The sequence below is a fragment of the Brassica napus genome, chromosome C6, assembly GCF_020379485.1.
Source record: "Brassica napus cultivar Da-Ae chromosome C6, Da-Ae, whole genome shotgun sequence".
Taxonomy (NCBI): domain Eukaryota; kingdom Viridiplantae; phylum Streptophyta; class Magnoliopsida; order Brassicales; family Brassicaceae; genus Brassica; species Brassica napus.
Genome location: NC_063449.1, coordinates 39,747,384 through 39,765,460, shown reverse-complemented (window position 1 = coordinate 39,765,460; position 18,077 = coordinate 39,747,384). Strand labels below are relative to the sequence as shown.

Here is an 18,077-nt window from a genome sequence, read left to right as displayed (position 1 = left end):
TTGACATTATAAAAGTATAAAAAGTAGAGCTTAGATTAGATATTGGAGAGTACATATTTGGTAGCAGTAAAAAAACCTCTAAATTCGATACCAAATTTAATTGCGTCTTCCTTATCCAAGTAAAACCTTTTGAAGATCAGCTAAAGACAAACTTTGTCACATAGTACTATAGTGATCATAGTAGATAATAGATATTATGAGAGTACAAAGTAAAGCTCAGATAATGGTAGAGTATTTGGTAGCAGAAACAACTTCGAATTCCACCTCAACATTCAACGTGTCTTTCTTGTCCAAGTAAGACTTCCGAAGTTCAGCTAAAGACAAAAACTGGTCCCAACCCCAACCCGTATTTGATCGCTCGACCCAGCGGTTTGCTGCAAGAAATATATAATGCGAAACACGTGGTTATGCAAGCAAACGCAAATGCTATCGCCGTACATATGTAACATATTATATAAGACTGTATAAACTTTTATTTCGTTAAAATAATAGAAATTATAATGTCATTGTGTTTCAGAAAATACTTTTAAGTTCAATGTGATTGGATCCAAGTGGGTCTAGAACTCGAATATGCCCTTGCCTAAAAACCTTCTCATCTGCTTTTAGTGTATCACCAGCAGCTAAAAACAGATAAAAGGATAACCATTTGCCATCTGATCCAGAGTCACCCTTCGGATACATCTTTAGAACCCTACACAACATTAATTATCATGAACTTGTTAACATTTATACACATCACACATATTTATGTGCATATTTGTTAGAAATAAAACAGAGTTTTGCTATATCGACTCACCATTGTCTTCCTCCCATTGAGAAACTGTCTGATGTGTAAACATGCTCTTTCAAGTCAGATAATTTCTTGACAGCCCAAGAGAACTTGGGGTTCGAGAGTTTCTCGTCAAAAGACAGGATTTCCCAGTTGGTGAGGGGTGATGCAACAATGACATCAACACCAAACTCACAATGACCTCCCTCAAAGATGTATCCATTTTTAAGGTCATTGAATGTATCCAATGGAAGAAATTGCTGCAATCCCCACACCGTTTTAAGGGCATTGAACCGCCTTACTTCTAGATCTAAAAATATACTAAAAGTTATTGCTAACTGAAATACAAATGTGGGGAGGGAGAAAGATAGAGCATAGTCACAAGTAGCTGACCTTGAATAGTAAAGTACTTGTTTTCTTTTTTGTTGTAGACAAAGAAACGGAGTTCCGCAAAAACCTCTGTTGTTATTTTGCTGTCTATTTCCACGTACATGGAAATAAATCCACTCCCATCATCCTTTCCGTTACCATTTGGGTAGACGATCAGTCTCCTGATTTGTATTAAACAACAATATTGCATCAGCTAGACAAGATAAGATACTTTTAACACAAGATAAGATACTTCTTGTAAAAAAAGACAACCTAATTATTTGATTATTCTAATTAATGATGAAAAGTGACGAATGCATAACGCTAGATAACGTGGGTATACATAACAATATAACTATAGAATCACAAGAATAATAAGAAGTCCTTCTCTTATTCAATCAATTAATCAATAGCTTTGAACACACCTCAAGCTTATGTTCTTAAGATCACAATCAACTCACACGAAATCATCTAATGACATAAGCTATATTTATATAGCAACTAATATCCTATTCCTAGTAGATAAACACAAATCATATCAAGATCTTTATCCAAACAAATCATAACTCAACTAGGAATCAAATAACTTGTTGCTTAAGGTTTCTTCAAGTTCAAGCTATCTCCAACATTCTCCCCCTTAAGCTTGAACTCACTCACATCTACAACTCCAATCAGACTTCGCATTTCAGTGAACTTGATCCTTCCAAGTGGCTTGGTTAAGATGTCAGCTCTCTGTTCGTTTCCAGGTACATGCTCAACTTCAACCTGTTCATTTTCAACGCATTCACGTATAAAGTGGAATCTCCTATGAATATGTTTGCTGCGGCCATGAAATACCGGATTCCTAGCAAGTTGTATTGCCGATTTATTGTCCACCCTAATGACCACTCGTCTGCACACTTCATTCACAACCTCACTCATCAACTCTTGAAGCCAGATAGCTTGTTTTGCTGCTTCAGTAGCAGCCATAAACTCTGCTTCACAACTCGATAATGCAACTATCTCCTGCTTTGTAGAACACCACGTTATAGGACTGTTCCCATAGTAAAACACATGCCCAGTTGTGCTTTTCCCATCATCTAAGTCCACATTGTGTGAACTATCACTGTAACCTTCGAGTTTCAAGTCCTTGCCACGCTGAAACCTAAGTCCAAGAGTACATGTCCCACGAAGGTATCTTAAGACCTGCTTCAATGCCGCACCATGAGATTCTCTCGGTTCCTGCATATATCTGCTAAGAACGCCAACAGCAAAAGAGAGGTCTGGACGTGTGTGTAGAAGATAACGTAAACAGCCAATACTGCGGCGATATTCTTTCTCGTCTACTTTCTTTTCATCCGGAGCCTTGGAGAATTTGGAGTTCATCTCCATAGGAATCTGCGTAGAGTTGCACGACGCCATTCCTGTTTCTTCAAGTATTCTTCGTGCGTACTGGTCCTGTTTTAGGACGATCCCATCTTCTCCTTGCAGAACTTCAATGCCCAAGTAATAGGTCAGCATCCCAAGATCACTCATCTCAAATTTCGTGGCCATCTCAAGTTTAAAGAACTCTATCATCTTCAGTGAGGAACCGGTGACAAGCAAGTCGTCTACATATACGACCACTACAAGGAGATCATTACCTACTTCCTTTCTGTATAACGATGGCTCCTTTGAACAGCGATAAAAGTTTAGACCTCTCAATATTTGGTTTAACTTTACATTCCAGGCCCTAGGTGCTTGACGCAGGCCATAGAGAGCCTTTTTAAGTTTATAAACCTTGTTTTCTTGTCCTTTGGCAACAAACCCTTGTGGCTGGCTCACGTACACTTCTTCTTTCAAGTCTCCATGGAGAAAGGCAGTTTTAACATCTAGATGGTGAATTCTCCAACCTTTCGAAGCAGCTAATCCAATGATCAATCGTATTGTTTCAATGCGTGCTACTGGCGCAAAAACTTCATCATAATCAACCCCGTGTTTTTGAACGTATCCTTTTGCTACTAGTCGAGCTTTAAACTTGTTGATACTGCCATCGGCGTTGCGCTTGATCTTAAAGACCCATTTGAGACCAATTGGTTTTACTCCTGCAGGCAGCTCAACGAGATCCCAAGTTTTATTTTTCTCTATTGAGAAAATTTCATCTTTGCAAGCGTCTACCCAAACCTTCAGTTCCTTAGCATCATCATAGTCCCACGGTTCCTCATTTATAACCATCAACAATCGTTCACTCTCAATTTCAGCCAGCAAGATATAATCATCAAGGTGAGAGGGTCGGACACTAACACGTTGTGACCTTCTTGGTTGAGGGTCACCTTCTTGCGCTTCGATGTTTTCTTCATCACTCCCGGGTTCACTCTCATCTCCCTCTTCTTGAGAATTCTCTTCAACTTCATCTGTGTTACTCAACGATTTTAGCTTAACAGAGAACTCTCCAGTACTTGAATGCTCTGTTTTGCTCCAGCTCCATTCCTTTTCTTCCGTGAAGTGCACGTCACGGCTTACGACTATCCGTTTGGTCTCTGGATCAAGCAGTCGATAAGCTTTTGATCCCGGTTCAGTTCCCAAGTGGACTAGTGTCCTCGTTCTATCATCTAGCTTCCTTCTTCCCGGCGTCTCTGATCGTGCGTAACACACACACCCGAACACCTTTAGGTGGCTAACGTTTGGTTTCCTAAACCGTAACATCTCATAAGGCGTTTTCCCATCCAGTGATCTTGTAGCAAGACGGTTGATCAAATACGTAGAGTGTCTTACAGCTTCGCCCCATAGGTTATTAGGTACACTCATATGTTTTAAGATACTTCTTGTCATCTCCATGAGAGTGCGGTTACGACGTTCGACCACTCCATTCTGTTGAGGTGAGTAGGGTGCCGTCAAGTGTCTCCTTATGCCGTTCTTATCGCAGTAATCACTAAATTCTTGAGATACAAACTCACCTCCCCTATCTGTTCGAAGCATCTTGATCTTGCTCTGTGTTTCTTGTTCAACAAGTTTCTTAAAATTTTTAAACTTTTCAAATGCTTCACTTTTCTCTTTCAACAGTGCGGTCCACATATATCGTGTATGATCATCTATGAGTACCAATACATATCTTTTCTGAGCTGGCGTGGGTGGAGTAATTGGACCACATAAGTCTCCGTGGATTAGCTCAAGTGGGCTAGTAGCTCGAAATTTTGTTGCTTGCGGAAAGGGCTTTCTGGCTTGCTTTCCTAATAGACAAGAAACACATGTTTCTTTGTTGATCGTGATGTCTGGCAGGCCAGTGACGAGTTCTTTCTTTACCATCAGTTTCAGTGTCTCGGTGTTAACATGACCGAGGCGGGCGTGCCACATAGATGACTCAGACATTGAGGTTAATTGTAAGCATTGAACACGTTCGACGTTCAAGATCACTTTATACAGTCGACTTGCTGTTCGTGTAGTTCGAACCATGACTTCTCCGTACCTATCAAGTAAGGTTAATGTATCTCCTTTCATCTGTATCTCGCAACCTACTTCTGTAGCTTGTCCTAAGCTGATGATGTTGCTTCTCAGTCCCGGGATGTAGTAGACATTATTCAAAACTTTCTTTTCACCACCTTCAAACACAAACCTAATAGATCCTTTTCCTTTTATGTCGATTCTCGAGTCATCACCAAACCTTACCTTACCCGTCACACTTTCATCGATTTTAAAGAAGAATTGTCTATCTCCACACATATGGTTTGAGGCCCCATTGTCAAGATACCAAGCTTTCTCTGTATCATGGTTGGATTCAAAGATAGCAGGGTTCACTTTCTTTTCGTTGAGATAAACTATCTCGTGTACCATTAATTCATCAGCATCTTGAGTGTCATCGTCTTTCTTCTCAATTGTTTCTTGGAGTTTAAGCTTTTTATCTGGACAGTCAGTTGCATAATGACCTTGTCTATCACAGCTAAAGCACGTGATGTGCGATATATCTCCATTCGCTCGCTGTTTGTATGCTTCCCTTTGATTACTAAACGTCGATCCAATGCGGCCACGGCCTCTTCCTCTCCAGTTAGAGCGACCACCTCGGCCACGGCCTCGTCCACTATTGTAATTTCCTTCATAGTTTTCTTGACTTGCATCACCATACATTAGTTTTTCTTGATCGTCATTGTGATCATCTTCTTCTTCAGCTATCCGTTCTTCATATGCTTTCATCCTACCAACTATATCTTCAAAGCTTGTTTCGTTAAGGTCAAGAACTTGCTCAAGAGAGGCAACCATATGAATATATTTCTTTCTAGGCAAGCTCTTTAGAAACTTTTTCACAAGTTTAGGTTCTTCAATTGTCTCACCCAATGATGCTGATTTTGATGAGATTTCCGCGAGTTTTCCAGCAAATAGATCGATTGTATCATCGTCTTTCATCTTGAGTCTATCAAACTCTGCCATTAGGGTTTGCAATCTAGCTTCTTTGACTCTCTCAGCTCCAACATGACGAGCTTTTATCGCATCCCATACTCCTTTTGATGTATCTATGTCACCGACTTGTAAAATTAGGGCTTCGGGTATGGATTGAAATAAGAATGCTATAGCCATGTTATTTTTCTTCTCATCCTTTGATCCAGGATCAATCGTTTCCCATACTTCACAGACTTTAAGCGCTATCTTCATTCTCATAGACCAGACAATATAGTTTGAAGAGGTTAGCATCGGAAACTTGACAGAGGGCGGGCCAGTGTTTTTGTTTTTGACGTTCTCTTCTTTGATGTCTGCCATGGTTACAATTCTTGTAGTTTTGTGTTTGGCTCTGATACCAAATATAGAATCACAAGAATAATAAGAAGTCCTTCTCTTATTCAATCAATTAATCAATAGCTTTGAACACACCTCAAGCTTATGTTCTTAAGATCACAATCAACTCACACGAAATCATCTAATGACATAAGCTATATTTATATAGCAACTAATATCCTATTCCTAGTAGATAAACACAAATCATATCAAGATCTTTATCCAAACAAATCATAACTCAACTAGGAATCAAATAACTTGTTGCTTAAGGTTTCTTCAAGTTCAAGCTATCTCCAACAATAACATCGCATACCAATTATATCCACCCGATGAGAAAAGACGAGATTGGTATTTATCATCCGAGGCCGTCGTCGAATTCACTAGCTGTGAGAAGTTGTGAACCTTGAGGGAATACGAAGAAGGAGGATGCTCTCTCCAGTTCTGCACAATTGTAGATACTACTGCTGAGCTTGAACCCATTCTACCCTAACTATAGAAAGCAAGTAACTCGATCACAAATTATAAGAACTCTCAAATAAGAATAATTCTCTTATTATCTGTTAAAGAAATCTCTCAAAACCTTAAGCTCTTTTAATCACTCATAAAAGTCATAAGTTATGTTAGAGCATCATTATCCCACATACTCATTTAGGGGTTCTTAATTTTTTTTTAATAATTTTTAGTTGGAAAAATGGGTTTAAGAGACCTAGTTAAGAGACGGATATATTTGTGTGGTCATTGCAAGTCTCTTATTTAAGGTTTCTTAAAAAAAATATCAAACATTATTTTATTAAACTTCAAATTTATTTATTAAATTTTTAAACATAGATTTAAAATACAAGTAGAAACACAGCACAAAAAAAAACAAGAAGTTCAGATGATAAGAAAGAATGTGATAAAAACATTTGTATACATATGCAAAAACACCAAAGCAGACAAAAATATTTTTCCAAATAAGTGATCAAAGATGGTGTCATTCAGCAATGGCGTACCTAATTCTGAAAGGAGATGGGTGGATTCGTGGTGGCTTCCAAGTGAACTCCACTAGGACAAGTCCTTATCTGAGTTGTATCCGTAGATTAGCACAACATTATTGCATGCCATTTACTTGCAACTGATGCTATCGCTTGAGCTCTATGAGATATCTTCGTTGCTGCGTGCAGACAAAATAATCCCAACAACTTGGACCACCGCAGAGACCTGAAAACATAACCATCCCAAACTTTTAACATCATCGTATAACAAGAAACCAAAGAAGAAACTAAAGCTCGACTCACCGCGAAATCACCACCGTTTATATACGTGATACGTCCGCTATACGCAGTGGTCTGGAAAAACGTGGTAAACTGGCTAACAGTGACGACCAGAAACTGTAGAAGCAGAAAGATGCGGAACCTGTGGCTTATCTTAGAGAGGTAATGACGCAAACGTATGTGCTTATCTCACAGAGTTCTGTAATAAAGGAAAAAACATAAAAAAGGAAGAGGGAGAAGAAATTGTCTACCCCAAAAAAGCGACGGGTGGCATCAAGAGGCGTATCCTATGTCACCTAATTAAGATACGTTGCTTCTGGTAATTGGCTTTTTTTCTTTTTCTTTAATTCCTAATTAAACTAAAAACTCCTCATAAGATCTCCCGATAAAGATGCTCTTACACCTTAGCATCTCCTTATATATAGTGATTATAAACTCCTAAACTCATTAGGCAACATATATTTAGATAACTCCTAAATATCCTAAATTTTCCCTTTTCCTTAAACCATCTCTGGGTAGGAATACTGTGATGCTTGAGAACTTTCGCTAGATAATTTAGATGAGGAGATTTCATCTTATCTAATTAATGCATAAACAAATCATGATAACATCTTATTCCTCATCAAAAGCCTATCTCTAATCGTGATCTGCTTACATTTACGACTAAAATTTTTTACGATGGGCCCAAAAAAGCTCATGGACTTTTACCACAGGCTTTTCTCAAGTTAAAAAGTTGCTTTGAAACGACGACGTTTCCACTCTTAGGATGTACTAGTATTTATTTATAGAACTCGGTTCGAATTCGGAATCCCTTTTCAAAACCAATTACGAACCGGAAATTCATTGCACTCCTTTGGTTAACTTTTTCCGGACCGAAGCGTTGAAATGACGCGCGCCCAGCGTTAACACAACGCTCGCGTCAAAGTGAAGCTGCTTTCGATTGATACACCAACAAGTATTTAAACTTCCTGTCTGATTCGATTCCTCCTCCTACTACAACTCTTTTCTCTTAATACTTTGCCATCCAAATCAATCGGTACCCGAATCTTCTCTTCTTTAATGTTTTAATCCAGAGGGTTTAGACATAGTTGTAGTTTTTTTTAGGTTGCTGTTTTTATTAGATTGTAATGTTTCTGAAAAGTAGTTTTGTTTTGTTTTTTTTTTTAATGTAGCGTGAAACATGTCTAATGAGTTGTGTCCGGAGAGGCCTTTATTTGGCGGCGCAATCTCCAGTGCCTTCCCTCAAAGATTCCAGGTCTGTTTTCAATTTAATCATTCTTGTTAAGCGCTGCTAATTTGGTGTTGTATTAGTAACGGTTTCATGATTGGATCAGGATGCGAGTAATATCCGACAAGTTCCAGATCATCAGGTTTAAACTAAGACGCCTCTTTTCTCTATCAAGTCGAAATTGTTATGAAAGATTGTGTAGGATGAAGAGTTTGTAATTGTTTGGTTATCTGCAGGAAGTGTTTGTTGATCCTTCAAGGGATGAGAGTTTGATTTTTGAGCTTTTGGATTTCAAGACTGACGTTGGGGACGTTGGCAGTGCTTCTTGGTTCCTTCATGATCTTGCTCGTGAGCAAGATGCCCAAGGTTTCAAGGTAACCCAATCGATTTCACTTCGAAAGTTTCAACCTTTTTACTTCTGTGTAAGTTTCAAGGACTGAACATGAATAGAATAAAAAAGTTTGAGCCTTTTTAGTGATTTGAGAGTGTGGTGCATCACAAACTTAAGTAGCTAATTGGTTAAGCATCCATGATTCTCTTTTGTCCTGACTTTATGTTGCTTTGTAATTTCAGTTGATTGAGCAATCAAATGTCATTGATGTGCCTGGATTGTCTTATAGAAACATCCCTTCCGTTGCCACTACTGCTATTGGAGAGATGGTAATTTCAATTTTCATTCACTCCCCTCTTTTGTTACCCTCTTTGTTTTTTTTTTTTCTAACAACAATGATTTGCAGGCTATATCCAAAGGAAGACAGGGAAGAGAAGCACAAAACCTATTGAAGGTAACTCAGTTTAATCCTTGTTCTGTCCTTATAAAGGTGGGTCCTTTCTTTTCAACTGTTCTAAAAATATTATGATGATCTCTTTCTGGCAGGTTTATGTGGCAAATATTCGTCTTAAGGGAGTTGAAACAGATGTCTTAGTCACTGCGTATGAACCTATTCTCATCAAGTAAGTCCCCACCTACGTTAGCCTTGTTGTTGTTCGACATTGTCTTTGGATCTCTCATGTGTTTTTGCATATTGTGCAGCCCGCTGAGCGAAAGTGCGAACGCAGTAGGATCTGGTTTAGCTGTACCAGCTTCACAATCTGGAATAATGCCAATGTGTGATGTCATTAAACAATCACTCTCTACTTTCAAAGTCGATGACTGGAGTCTTTTTGGTTCCTCTGCTTGAATCTATATTTTTCTATGCTTCATCAGCAAATGCAAAGCTGCCATTTGGTGTTTTTTTTTTGTTCCGTTTTTTAACTTATTTTGGAGTTCAAGTTGTGTGCCCTAGTTATTATCTTTAAGCATTGTTCTTTAGCTTCTGAGTAATGAGTTTATTATCGCATCCCTTGAATTCAATATCAAATAGCTAAATATTTGAATTATATAAATTCTCGCATCCTATGAGAAACGGTCTCGATTGTTCTTCGGATATTTGTAGAGATGGAATGAAAATAGGGAACCAACTCTATTCTTTGTTGAGGAATTTATCATGATGGGCATAACTGTTACTATATGTGCGTTTTTTCTCTCTCTGAAGATTTGTTTCTAATACAAAATGTGTGAGAGAAATCAAAACTTTGTTAGAACTCTCTCGAAAAGCAAAAAGGCAAATAATAGAGACTAGAGAGAAAGTCAAGACGAAAAAAGTAGGATTCATCTTGGAATCCAAGAAACTATTTTAGATTTTGGTAACAGTGTTTTCTATTTTTTCTTTTTGCTTTAACATTTGTTCTTACAACTAAAATCTGCTATTTGGGTTTCCTATAATTACATAATTAGTGGCAAACAAAACTGAACTTTCCAGCAGACCTGTTAGCTTTGCGTTTCTATTTCATTAATACGTATATAGCAATTTTAAATTGTCCAAAAAACAAAAAACTAATGAAAATCATCTGTATAAACTATTATTGAGTTACCCCATTGGGACCTAATAATGTGATATATAATAGGCATGCAATAAGGTTGGACTGAAAACGATAATTAATTTACAAATATGGCAAAACTACGGCAATTTTTCTTGTAACATTATCAACTACACTCGAAATAGCCTGTAACAAAGAGAAAAGAACTGGCAATGGTCGGCATGAAGTGATTCATCATGCTCAAACATGAGCCGATCGTTCTAATTCAATTTGTTGACCAAAAAAGCTATAATTCAATTTTAACCAAAAATAAACAACGAAATCATCTAATCTAAAACTGAAGTACACATTAAAAATAACCCTAAATTTTTCTAAATATTTACAATTGAATGCTACTGATCTTAAATTTGTAATTGTAATTAATCCAATAATAACCATATATTTGAAAAAAAATATAAACAGAATCAATACAAACAAATTTGTTAAGAAACAATAACTCCTGATTTTACTCTTCTTTACATATAAGATATATTAATAACATTATTTTTGGAAACAGTTCGGATTTTTTTTAGTTAAAGGAAGAAATAAACATATATATTAATATATATGTTCAATGGATATATATTAATAACATTACCTTAGACCCATCTATGAGAAGAAACATTTATATATATATATATATATATATATATATATAGATTTATGAATAAGCAAATGAAATTTTATACAAATAATTCAAAATCAAAAGCATGACCTTTTTCATCATCAGCCCCTAATTCCACAAACATCTTTTAACAAAAACCAGAAATGAGCTATTCTATAACCAAAATAAAAAACCCTGAAATGAACTATTATAGTTCATATCTAATATATAATATTAAATTCATTATCTTTAAAAACATTATAGTAGTTTTATACACATAAGTGGATTTTGTATAATACATATTTCTATTTTACAAACATATATAATTAACATAAAATTTATACACGTAATTAGATTACAAATATTTTGAAACACACAATTCTACAATGTACTGATATTTATATCTTATTCTAATTAAATTTTAACAAGAAAAAAATTAACAAACAAATCTCACGCTTTAGAAGAACATTTTCAGAATCAACAAACGTGCACGCCTAAACAAATTAGTGAACAAAAAAATTAAACTGGTCACCAGACATACATATGCCTAAACAAATTATTGAACAAACGACGGGTTAATAAACTATCAACAACAAAAATTATCCAGCGCTTTTAAAGCGCGGTTCAAAATCTAGTTATAATTAAGTTAGCTACTTTTGATGGACCAGTTTGCTTTTTCTAGCAAATAACAACACTAAAATTAAATCTTTATGTAAGGTTAAACAAATAAATAAAACATATATGCTATAGTTGATTTTTTTATTGATGATGATTAACATAAAAAAAACTAATTACAGTTGGTGTACAAAAGTTAAATATCAATTTATAATATTTTTATAGAAATTAATTAAATTAATTTATGCACTTTAATAACTGCTTATATTTATAAATTTAAATAGTTATTTTTGTAGAAATCATTTAAATGAATGTATGAACTTTATATATACATATAATAAATTCTATCATATTTTTCGTAAACACTTATGTATATTTAGTTGAAAAATTCATAAATTTCATATAATTTCTGTAAATGGTATTTAGACACATTATTTTTTGTGCTATATACTTTCATATTTGATCATTCATATTTTAACTGCATATAATTATAAATGGAAATGGTTATTCTTAACTTACATATACATGTAATGCATTTTATATTTTAAAATTTTAAATGAACATTTTTTTGATACAATAACATATATAACAGTTGAAAATATTAGTTCTATATTTGAACCAAATGGTAAGAAAGAACAAATAATCGAACAAAGATAAAAAATAAGAGCAAACCAAGAACACTCTTTATAATTTTTGTAATTGTCATAAATTTTCATATACTTTTAAATTGAATTATATTTATTAAAATGATGATATTTATTTTTATTTAAATATTTAGTTTTCATTCAAAATTCAACATTTATTTAAATATAATAATTTATTAACTTAATTTGATTTGCATTTGTTTTGTTTAATCTGCATGATCTGCAATTGTTCTGCTTAATTTGTATTTATGTTCGATGTGCATTTTCTGATCTGCATTTTAATATTATAATAATTTATTTTTAGTGTTGAAATTATATTAAAATAATGGGAGATGTCCTTAGGCTTGACTTTTTTTTTTTTTTGTAACAGCCCTTAGGCTTTATCATTAGGTAAACCACACGAAGAATCTTGTATCATGTCCTATCAGAGCCTTCATAGGTTACTGCTAGAAAAAGGTACTACTATTGTTATTGTTTCAGTTTTTACTTAAATTAAGTGACGTCTTGTCGGAAAATTAGGATCGAACCAAGAAGTAGATCCCGAGGACCCTAGTGTAGTCTAGTCTATATAGTCAATTAATAACAAACAAACTTAAGATTATTCAATAATTACTCATCACACCAGATGTTGATTTTCCTTATATCTATTTTAGGTTGAAATGTATTCCTATCGTTATTGGCCACGAGACAAGTAACATCGAGCCAAAATACAAACCTTAAACAGGCAAAAGCTGAACTTGTGCAAACTACATAATGATATGATTTTTATATAAAATTAAAACTTAAGTAGAGTTGTAATTTTACATCTCAATACATTTTTATACTGGGCTATAGGCCCATGCATGTCTCTAATGCGGTCTGAAAGTGAGCATGTGGAGGTGGACAACAAAGAAAAGTGATCATGTGGAGATTATTATCAAAATGAATTCTTACCATTTCGTTTTCCATTATATGCAAAAGTAAACATAACTAACAAAGTACTCTGATCAAACCAAAATTATTAAAGGTTGTACGATATTAAAAGGTTTTTTATTTTTCTAAAAAATATTCTGGGTATTCTTTTGAGAAAGTGCTTTAGTTTGGGTATTCTGTATATTGTTGTAAATATTTTTGCATAAAACAAACATTTACAGCTAGATACTTGGCCAAATTACTCTTGTTTGGTAGTATATCTTAAAATTTTCAATATAAGGTGTTTCTGCAATGGTAAGAAAAAATCTCAATGAAATTCGTGATAGTGGAATTAATTTGTTTATTGGCATAAACTTGAATTTCTTTTTTTTTTTTCAAATGTATCAGAGAGTTATATATATTTCTGAAATTGTCTATACATTTCTCTACTGCTTCTTATTATCTGTTTTCTTCAAACAAATGAAGATTGAAGACTCGATGGGTTACTTTACGATGCATAAAATAGTCTCCTTTTGCTATATCATAAATGTCGCGTACGTTTATGGATACGCATTCGGAACTTGTCTGATTGACTTTTCTTTCTTTTAACAGAATTGGAGATGCTGCTACGGAGGAAGAGAATGACATCAGCCCTAATAGAGATCCAACGAGAATACGGCCATACGGGCGTCGGAGAGTGACGTGGCACTGTCAGCTTAGCAAACCCACCAACTCCGCCATGGACGTCTTTTTCAGCTTCCACTAAACTTGCCTCACGTACATTTCAGACTTTCGATATAAGTACCAAAAAAGTCTCAACCGTATTATTAGCAATATATTTCAATTTACACATACATATATTATGTGTGTTTTATGGAGATACACGTTGAGCAAATTAAAAAAGGTTTTGTGAATATTTGCCGACACGGATGTTGATAGGCTTTCACGGTGGAGTGTGTGACCACCGGTGTTTGTAAAACTAATATTTAAAACATTATAAATAAAAGTAAAATTTATGGTACACTTGGGGATAAAAGAGAGATGGAGATAACGACTGAAAGAAACTTGAGGGTTCTCCAAAGTCACTTCGTGGCATTTCTTGTAATTCTCTATATTTTTCCGAGGGGTATTGAGGAAATATGAAACTATAAACGTTTGTAAGATTTTTTTTCATTTTACTTTAATAATGTAAAGACAATGAATAAAACGTACCATTGGCAGCTCTTGTTCCCTTTATATAAAGATATAGAAATGTTTTTCTTTCATCCAACCGAGCAAAATGGTAATTCCCACAAGAAGAAAAGTTAGACAACCTTAAACACTGATAGAACAATTTGCTTACCCTAAATTATTTAGTCCTCTTTTACTTTTTTTTTCTTTTTAGTTCAGCTCAATTTGATGTTGTTTCGTTCAGAATAAACTTTATAGAAAACATTTCCCGTTGAAATTAAATATTAGCCAATAGCACTCTATATAGCAGTAACCACATTAATTAACGTCCAGTTTCAAGAGGTCGAGGTTGACTCGTTCAGGAATAAAGATTTGTAAGAGGTTGCTAATTCAGTGGAGAATGATATTCTTTGTCCAAGGGGACTACAATATATATTTAGAAACTTGATGTGATTTGTTCAAAAAAAAGAAACTTGATGTGATATTTTTAATTTTCATAGATAATTAAGTAAACTAGAGTGCAGCAATTTTACAAAAAGAAAATTTTTTGAGTAAATATTATTGCTGTTATTTAAAAATTTTGCAAGGAAAAAGACAGTGGATGTATAACATCGTTTATATTAGTAAGTAGTGAGTTAATGCTTCTGGTCTGAGATAGAACATCGTTTATATTAGTGACTTAATGCTTCTCGTCTGAGAGAGACGCATAACTGTACATGTAAACATGTATTTAAGCGGGTTTTTTTTGTTAGTTGTCATACGGTTGCTATTTTTCTTCGTGCTTTTCTTTATCCTATATTAGGAGATGGTATACTATATCAGTCCATCATACCAGTCAATAGATCTAATCTATAAATAGTAAGCACATAGATACAAAATCGACCATAATAACGCCCAACATTTCAGTCAACACAGTTTTTACTCAACATAAAAATAATTTAAGCGTGTGATTAGAAGGTACTTTTGGCGATAATGAAATAGAGTGAACAATATTTGAGTCACTCTATTTTTTAACCAACATATGATTTGTTTTCAGCCCATTTATGCCAAAATAAAATAAAAAATGTAATCATCTACTACCTCCGTTCCCGAAAGTAGGATTTTCTAAATTTATTTTTTGTTCCAAAATGATAGATTTTCTAAAAATTTAAAGTATTTTTAGTAGTTAATGTTTAAAAGTTGTATACTTTTAAGAAACATTAATTGAAAATATTTGAATTTGTTAAATACTATTGGTTGATATTTATTGGAAAATGTATAATATTAATTGTAAACATTTATTATATTCTTAATATGCGTGAATACTTTAGAAAATTCTTCTTTCAGGAACGGATGGAGTATCACTCAACATTATAGAGAGGAAATTTTACTCTGAATTTTGCTTCTCTTACCTCCTTTTTCACCTTTATTTTCCCACCATTTTACTGTAGTTAATACTTAATATTTAGTACCAATCTGTGTTTCAAAAAAGAAGTTAATATCAATCTAAGAGATAGGGAAGGGTAACAAAACTAAAAAGTCGAGGTCGTGTAGGTTGCTCTATTGACTGGCCCTTGAGAAGCTCTTGGAGGAGTATTACCAGGTCCTACTCGGTAGCGGAAGTGGATAAATTTATCTGTTTGGATTCCTAGTCCAAAATTACTAAAGACCGAAGGTCTAAGATACTTCGGTTACAAAAATAAAAAAGTGAAGGAACTATAGAAGAGAAGGTGAGATATCGGTATCACAGTCATGGAGATCAGATGAGGTACAATATTTATATACACACATACGCATTACTCTTGTTTTTGGATTTTCTTAAATGTACGTATGCATGCTGTATGGAATTACGTTCACGCACATGCGTTTGTAAGTTACATAACTAGAGTATGTGCGACTATATGTATCGTGTGTGCATATTAATGTACATGTAAGTATAGAACTAATTAATGCACATACACATTTTCAGACAAAAAAAAAACTATACTAATAAAAAATGTTAAACAGACAATCAATAAAGTTAATGTCATACTAATTACATCGAAATTAATTATATAATTAAGCTAGTTAGTTCGAATTTAAAGTTTATACAGAAGCTATAAAAGTGGATAGGCAGTTGTATAAGAAATCAAAAGAAGTAGAGACAGAGATACGAAGGGAGGGGTAAATATGTAGATGTGGAGACATGAATAATGTACAAACACACAAACAATGAATGATGAATGCTAGGGTTCCGGATGCAACGTGATTGTGTCGCTAGTCGTAGTGACAGTTCATGAGAGGACAACTTTGATGTTGTTTCTTTCTCTTTTTTCTCTTTCTATGCAATTATTTATTGCACCAGAACTAAATTACATCAATCTCACTACACAACAATATTTATACCAGCGGTACGTGGTAGTTACCTTTAATTATTTTGAAAATAAAATAAAATGGAGAAACTGGTTTAAGCATGGGAGTGACCACATATTGGATATAAACTGCTGTAATTATTTGAACAGATACAACAGCTTAATATTTATATTTGACAAAGATGCTTTACACACCGAAATTTAAGTACTTATAAAAATTAATTAATTGTTTAAATTTATGAGGAACATGAAAATTAAAACATCATCTCTAGCTAATAAAAAAATATTAATGTTATAGTCATTATTACCAAAAAGTGCCAATTATTACAGATCACATGAATCTTTCTTTTATATTTCAAACTCGTTAAACAGTTCGTAGCGAGTGATCCCTTTCAAACAAAGCGTCCATGATAGTGGCGGAGCCAGTCTAATCTTTTAAGATGGCCAAATTCATAATTTGTATATATTACATGAGTCAACATATCCAAAATACATAAAAAATCTTATTTTTAGTAAAATTAAAATTAAAATTTCACTGCAATGAAATTTCTTAGTTTTAGTAAAAATACATGTAAAAATACATTAAATTTTTTTTTGTTAAGAATTGTATGTATATATATTGAAGATTAAAAGACACAAATGCTGGCAAGGCTGGTGTCATTACATTGCTTCCTCCTCAAATTAATTTCAGTATAAGACACAATGACACCAATTCATCTTCATCTTATGGTTGGTACACTACCAATATAATCCATGCCTCATACGTTCACAGGTACAATCCTTATTATAAACCATTTTTTGATAAATATCCTTCTTATAAACCATCGTACCCCCAGTTTTGTTTATTTATTTATCGCTAATTCAATCTTTGCTTTAAACCCCGAGGAACTAATTAACGTGCATTTAGGTGAATTGACGTTGTATAAATGATATCGAATATTTAGATACCAGCGCCTAACACAGTGGAAGGGTAAGGAGATAGAATATAATTTTCCATTATTTTGTGATGACCAAATACAACGTCCGAAGAAACAAAGCAAACAATTAAGAACGCAATGTAATAAGTTAAAGTAACACAATGAAAAAATAAGTATTGAACACTAAGCAAGATCATTAAACGATTTAATGAATATAAATGTAACAATTGTGATATATTGAAAGGTTTAAGAGAATTGATTTGACTATATATGTCATCAAAGTTGACTTACATTTTCCGTCACACATCCGTTTAGAACTTTAGAGTTAAGTGTGCTTGGACTACAGTAGTGAAAGGACAAGTGATCTAACGAGAAGTGATTCGCGATACCGTGCGAGTGAGGCCAAAGCACGTGAAAAAGTTGGGTGGTGATTACAGGGTCAGTAAACAATGATTTCGAGTCTTGAAAAAATTAATGGACCGACTGTTGGAACGGGATGGGGGCCATGGGCCGAGAGAGCGGGCGTGGGTGGTCCATTAGCCGTGGGCGGTCGGGGCGTTACAAGTGGTATCAGAGTTGGTTAGTCATCTTGGTTCTGACCTGAGATGCATCTTGAGACTTGTCGTGGGGTGCAACGAGGACGTTGCGTTCTTTGAGAGGGAGTGA

General features: G+C 34.3%; 2 protein-coding genes across 3 annotated transcripts; one reads left to right on the top strand and one right to left on the bottom strand.

Moving 5' to 3' along the window:
• Positions 1–9: 9 nt before the first annotated feature.
• Positions 10–7,721, bottom strand: LOC106405186 (MATH domain and coiled-coil domain-containing protein At3g58200-like). 2 transcript variants are annotated; one of them, XM_048760790.1, is made up of 7 exons: positions 7,138–7,721; positions 6,853–7,060; positions 6,174–6,350; positions 1,163–1,320; positions 797–1,079; positions 525–691; positions 10–374 (listed from the first exon to the last, which is right to left on the bottom strand). In XM_048760790.1, exons 3-7 carry the CDS (start codon positions 6,338–6,340, stop codon positions 217–219), a joined length of 933 nt encoding a protein of 310 aa, XP_048616747.1. In that variant the 5' UTR covers positions 6,341–6,350; positions 6,853–7,060; positions 7,138–7,721; the 3' UTR covers positions 10–216. The 2 variants fall into 2 exon arrangements, with proteins under 2 accessions (XP_048616747.1, XP_048616748.1); XM_048760791.1 differs by having other exon boundaries at positions 6,174–6,301.
• A 291-nt stretch (positions 7,722–8,012) lies between these two features.
• On the top strand, positions 8,013–9,681 carry LOC106404533 (ran guanine nucleotide release factor-like). The gene is made up of 8 exons (XM_013845254.3): positions 8,013–8,149; positions 8,286–8,368; positions 8,448–8,483; positions 8,578–8,715; positions 8,915–9,001; positions 9,079–9,126; positions 9,219–9,295; positions 9,375–9,681. Exons 2-8 carry the CDS (start codon positions 8,294–8,296, stop codon positions 9,520–9,522), a joined length of 609 nt encoding a protein of 202 aa, XP_013700708.2. The 5' UTR covers positions 8,013–8,149; positions 8,286–8,293; the 3' UTR covers positions 9,523–9,681.
• The last annotated feature ends 8,396 nt before the right edge of the window (positions 9,682–18,077 follow it).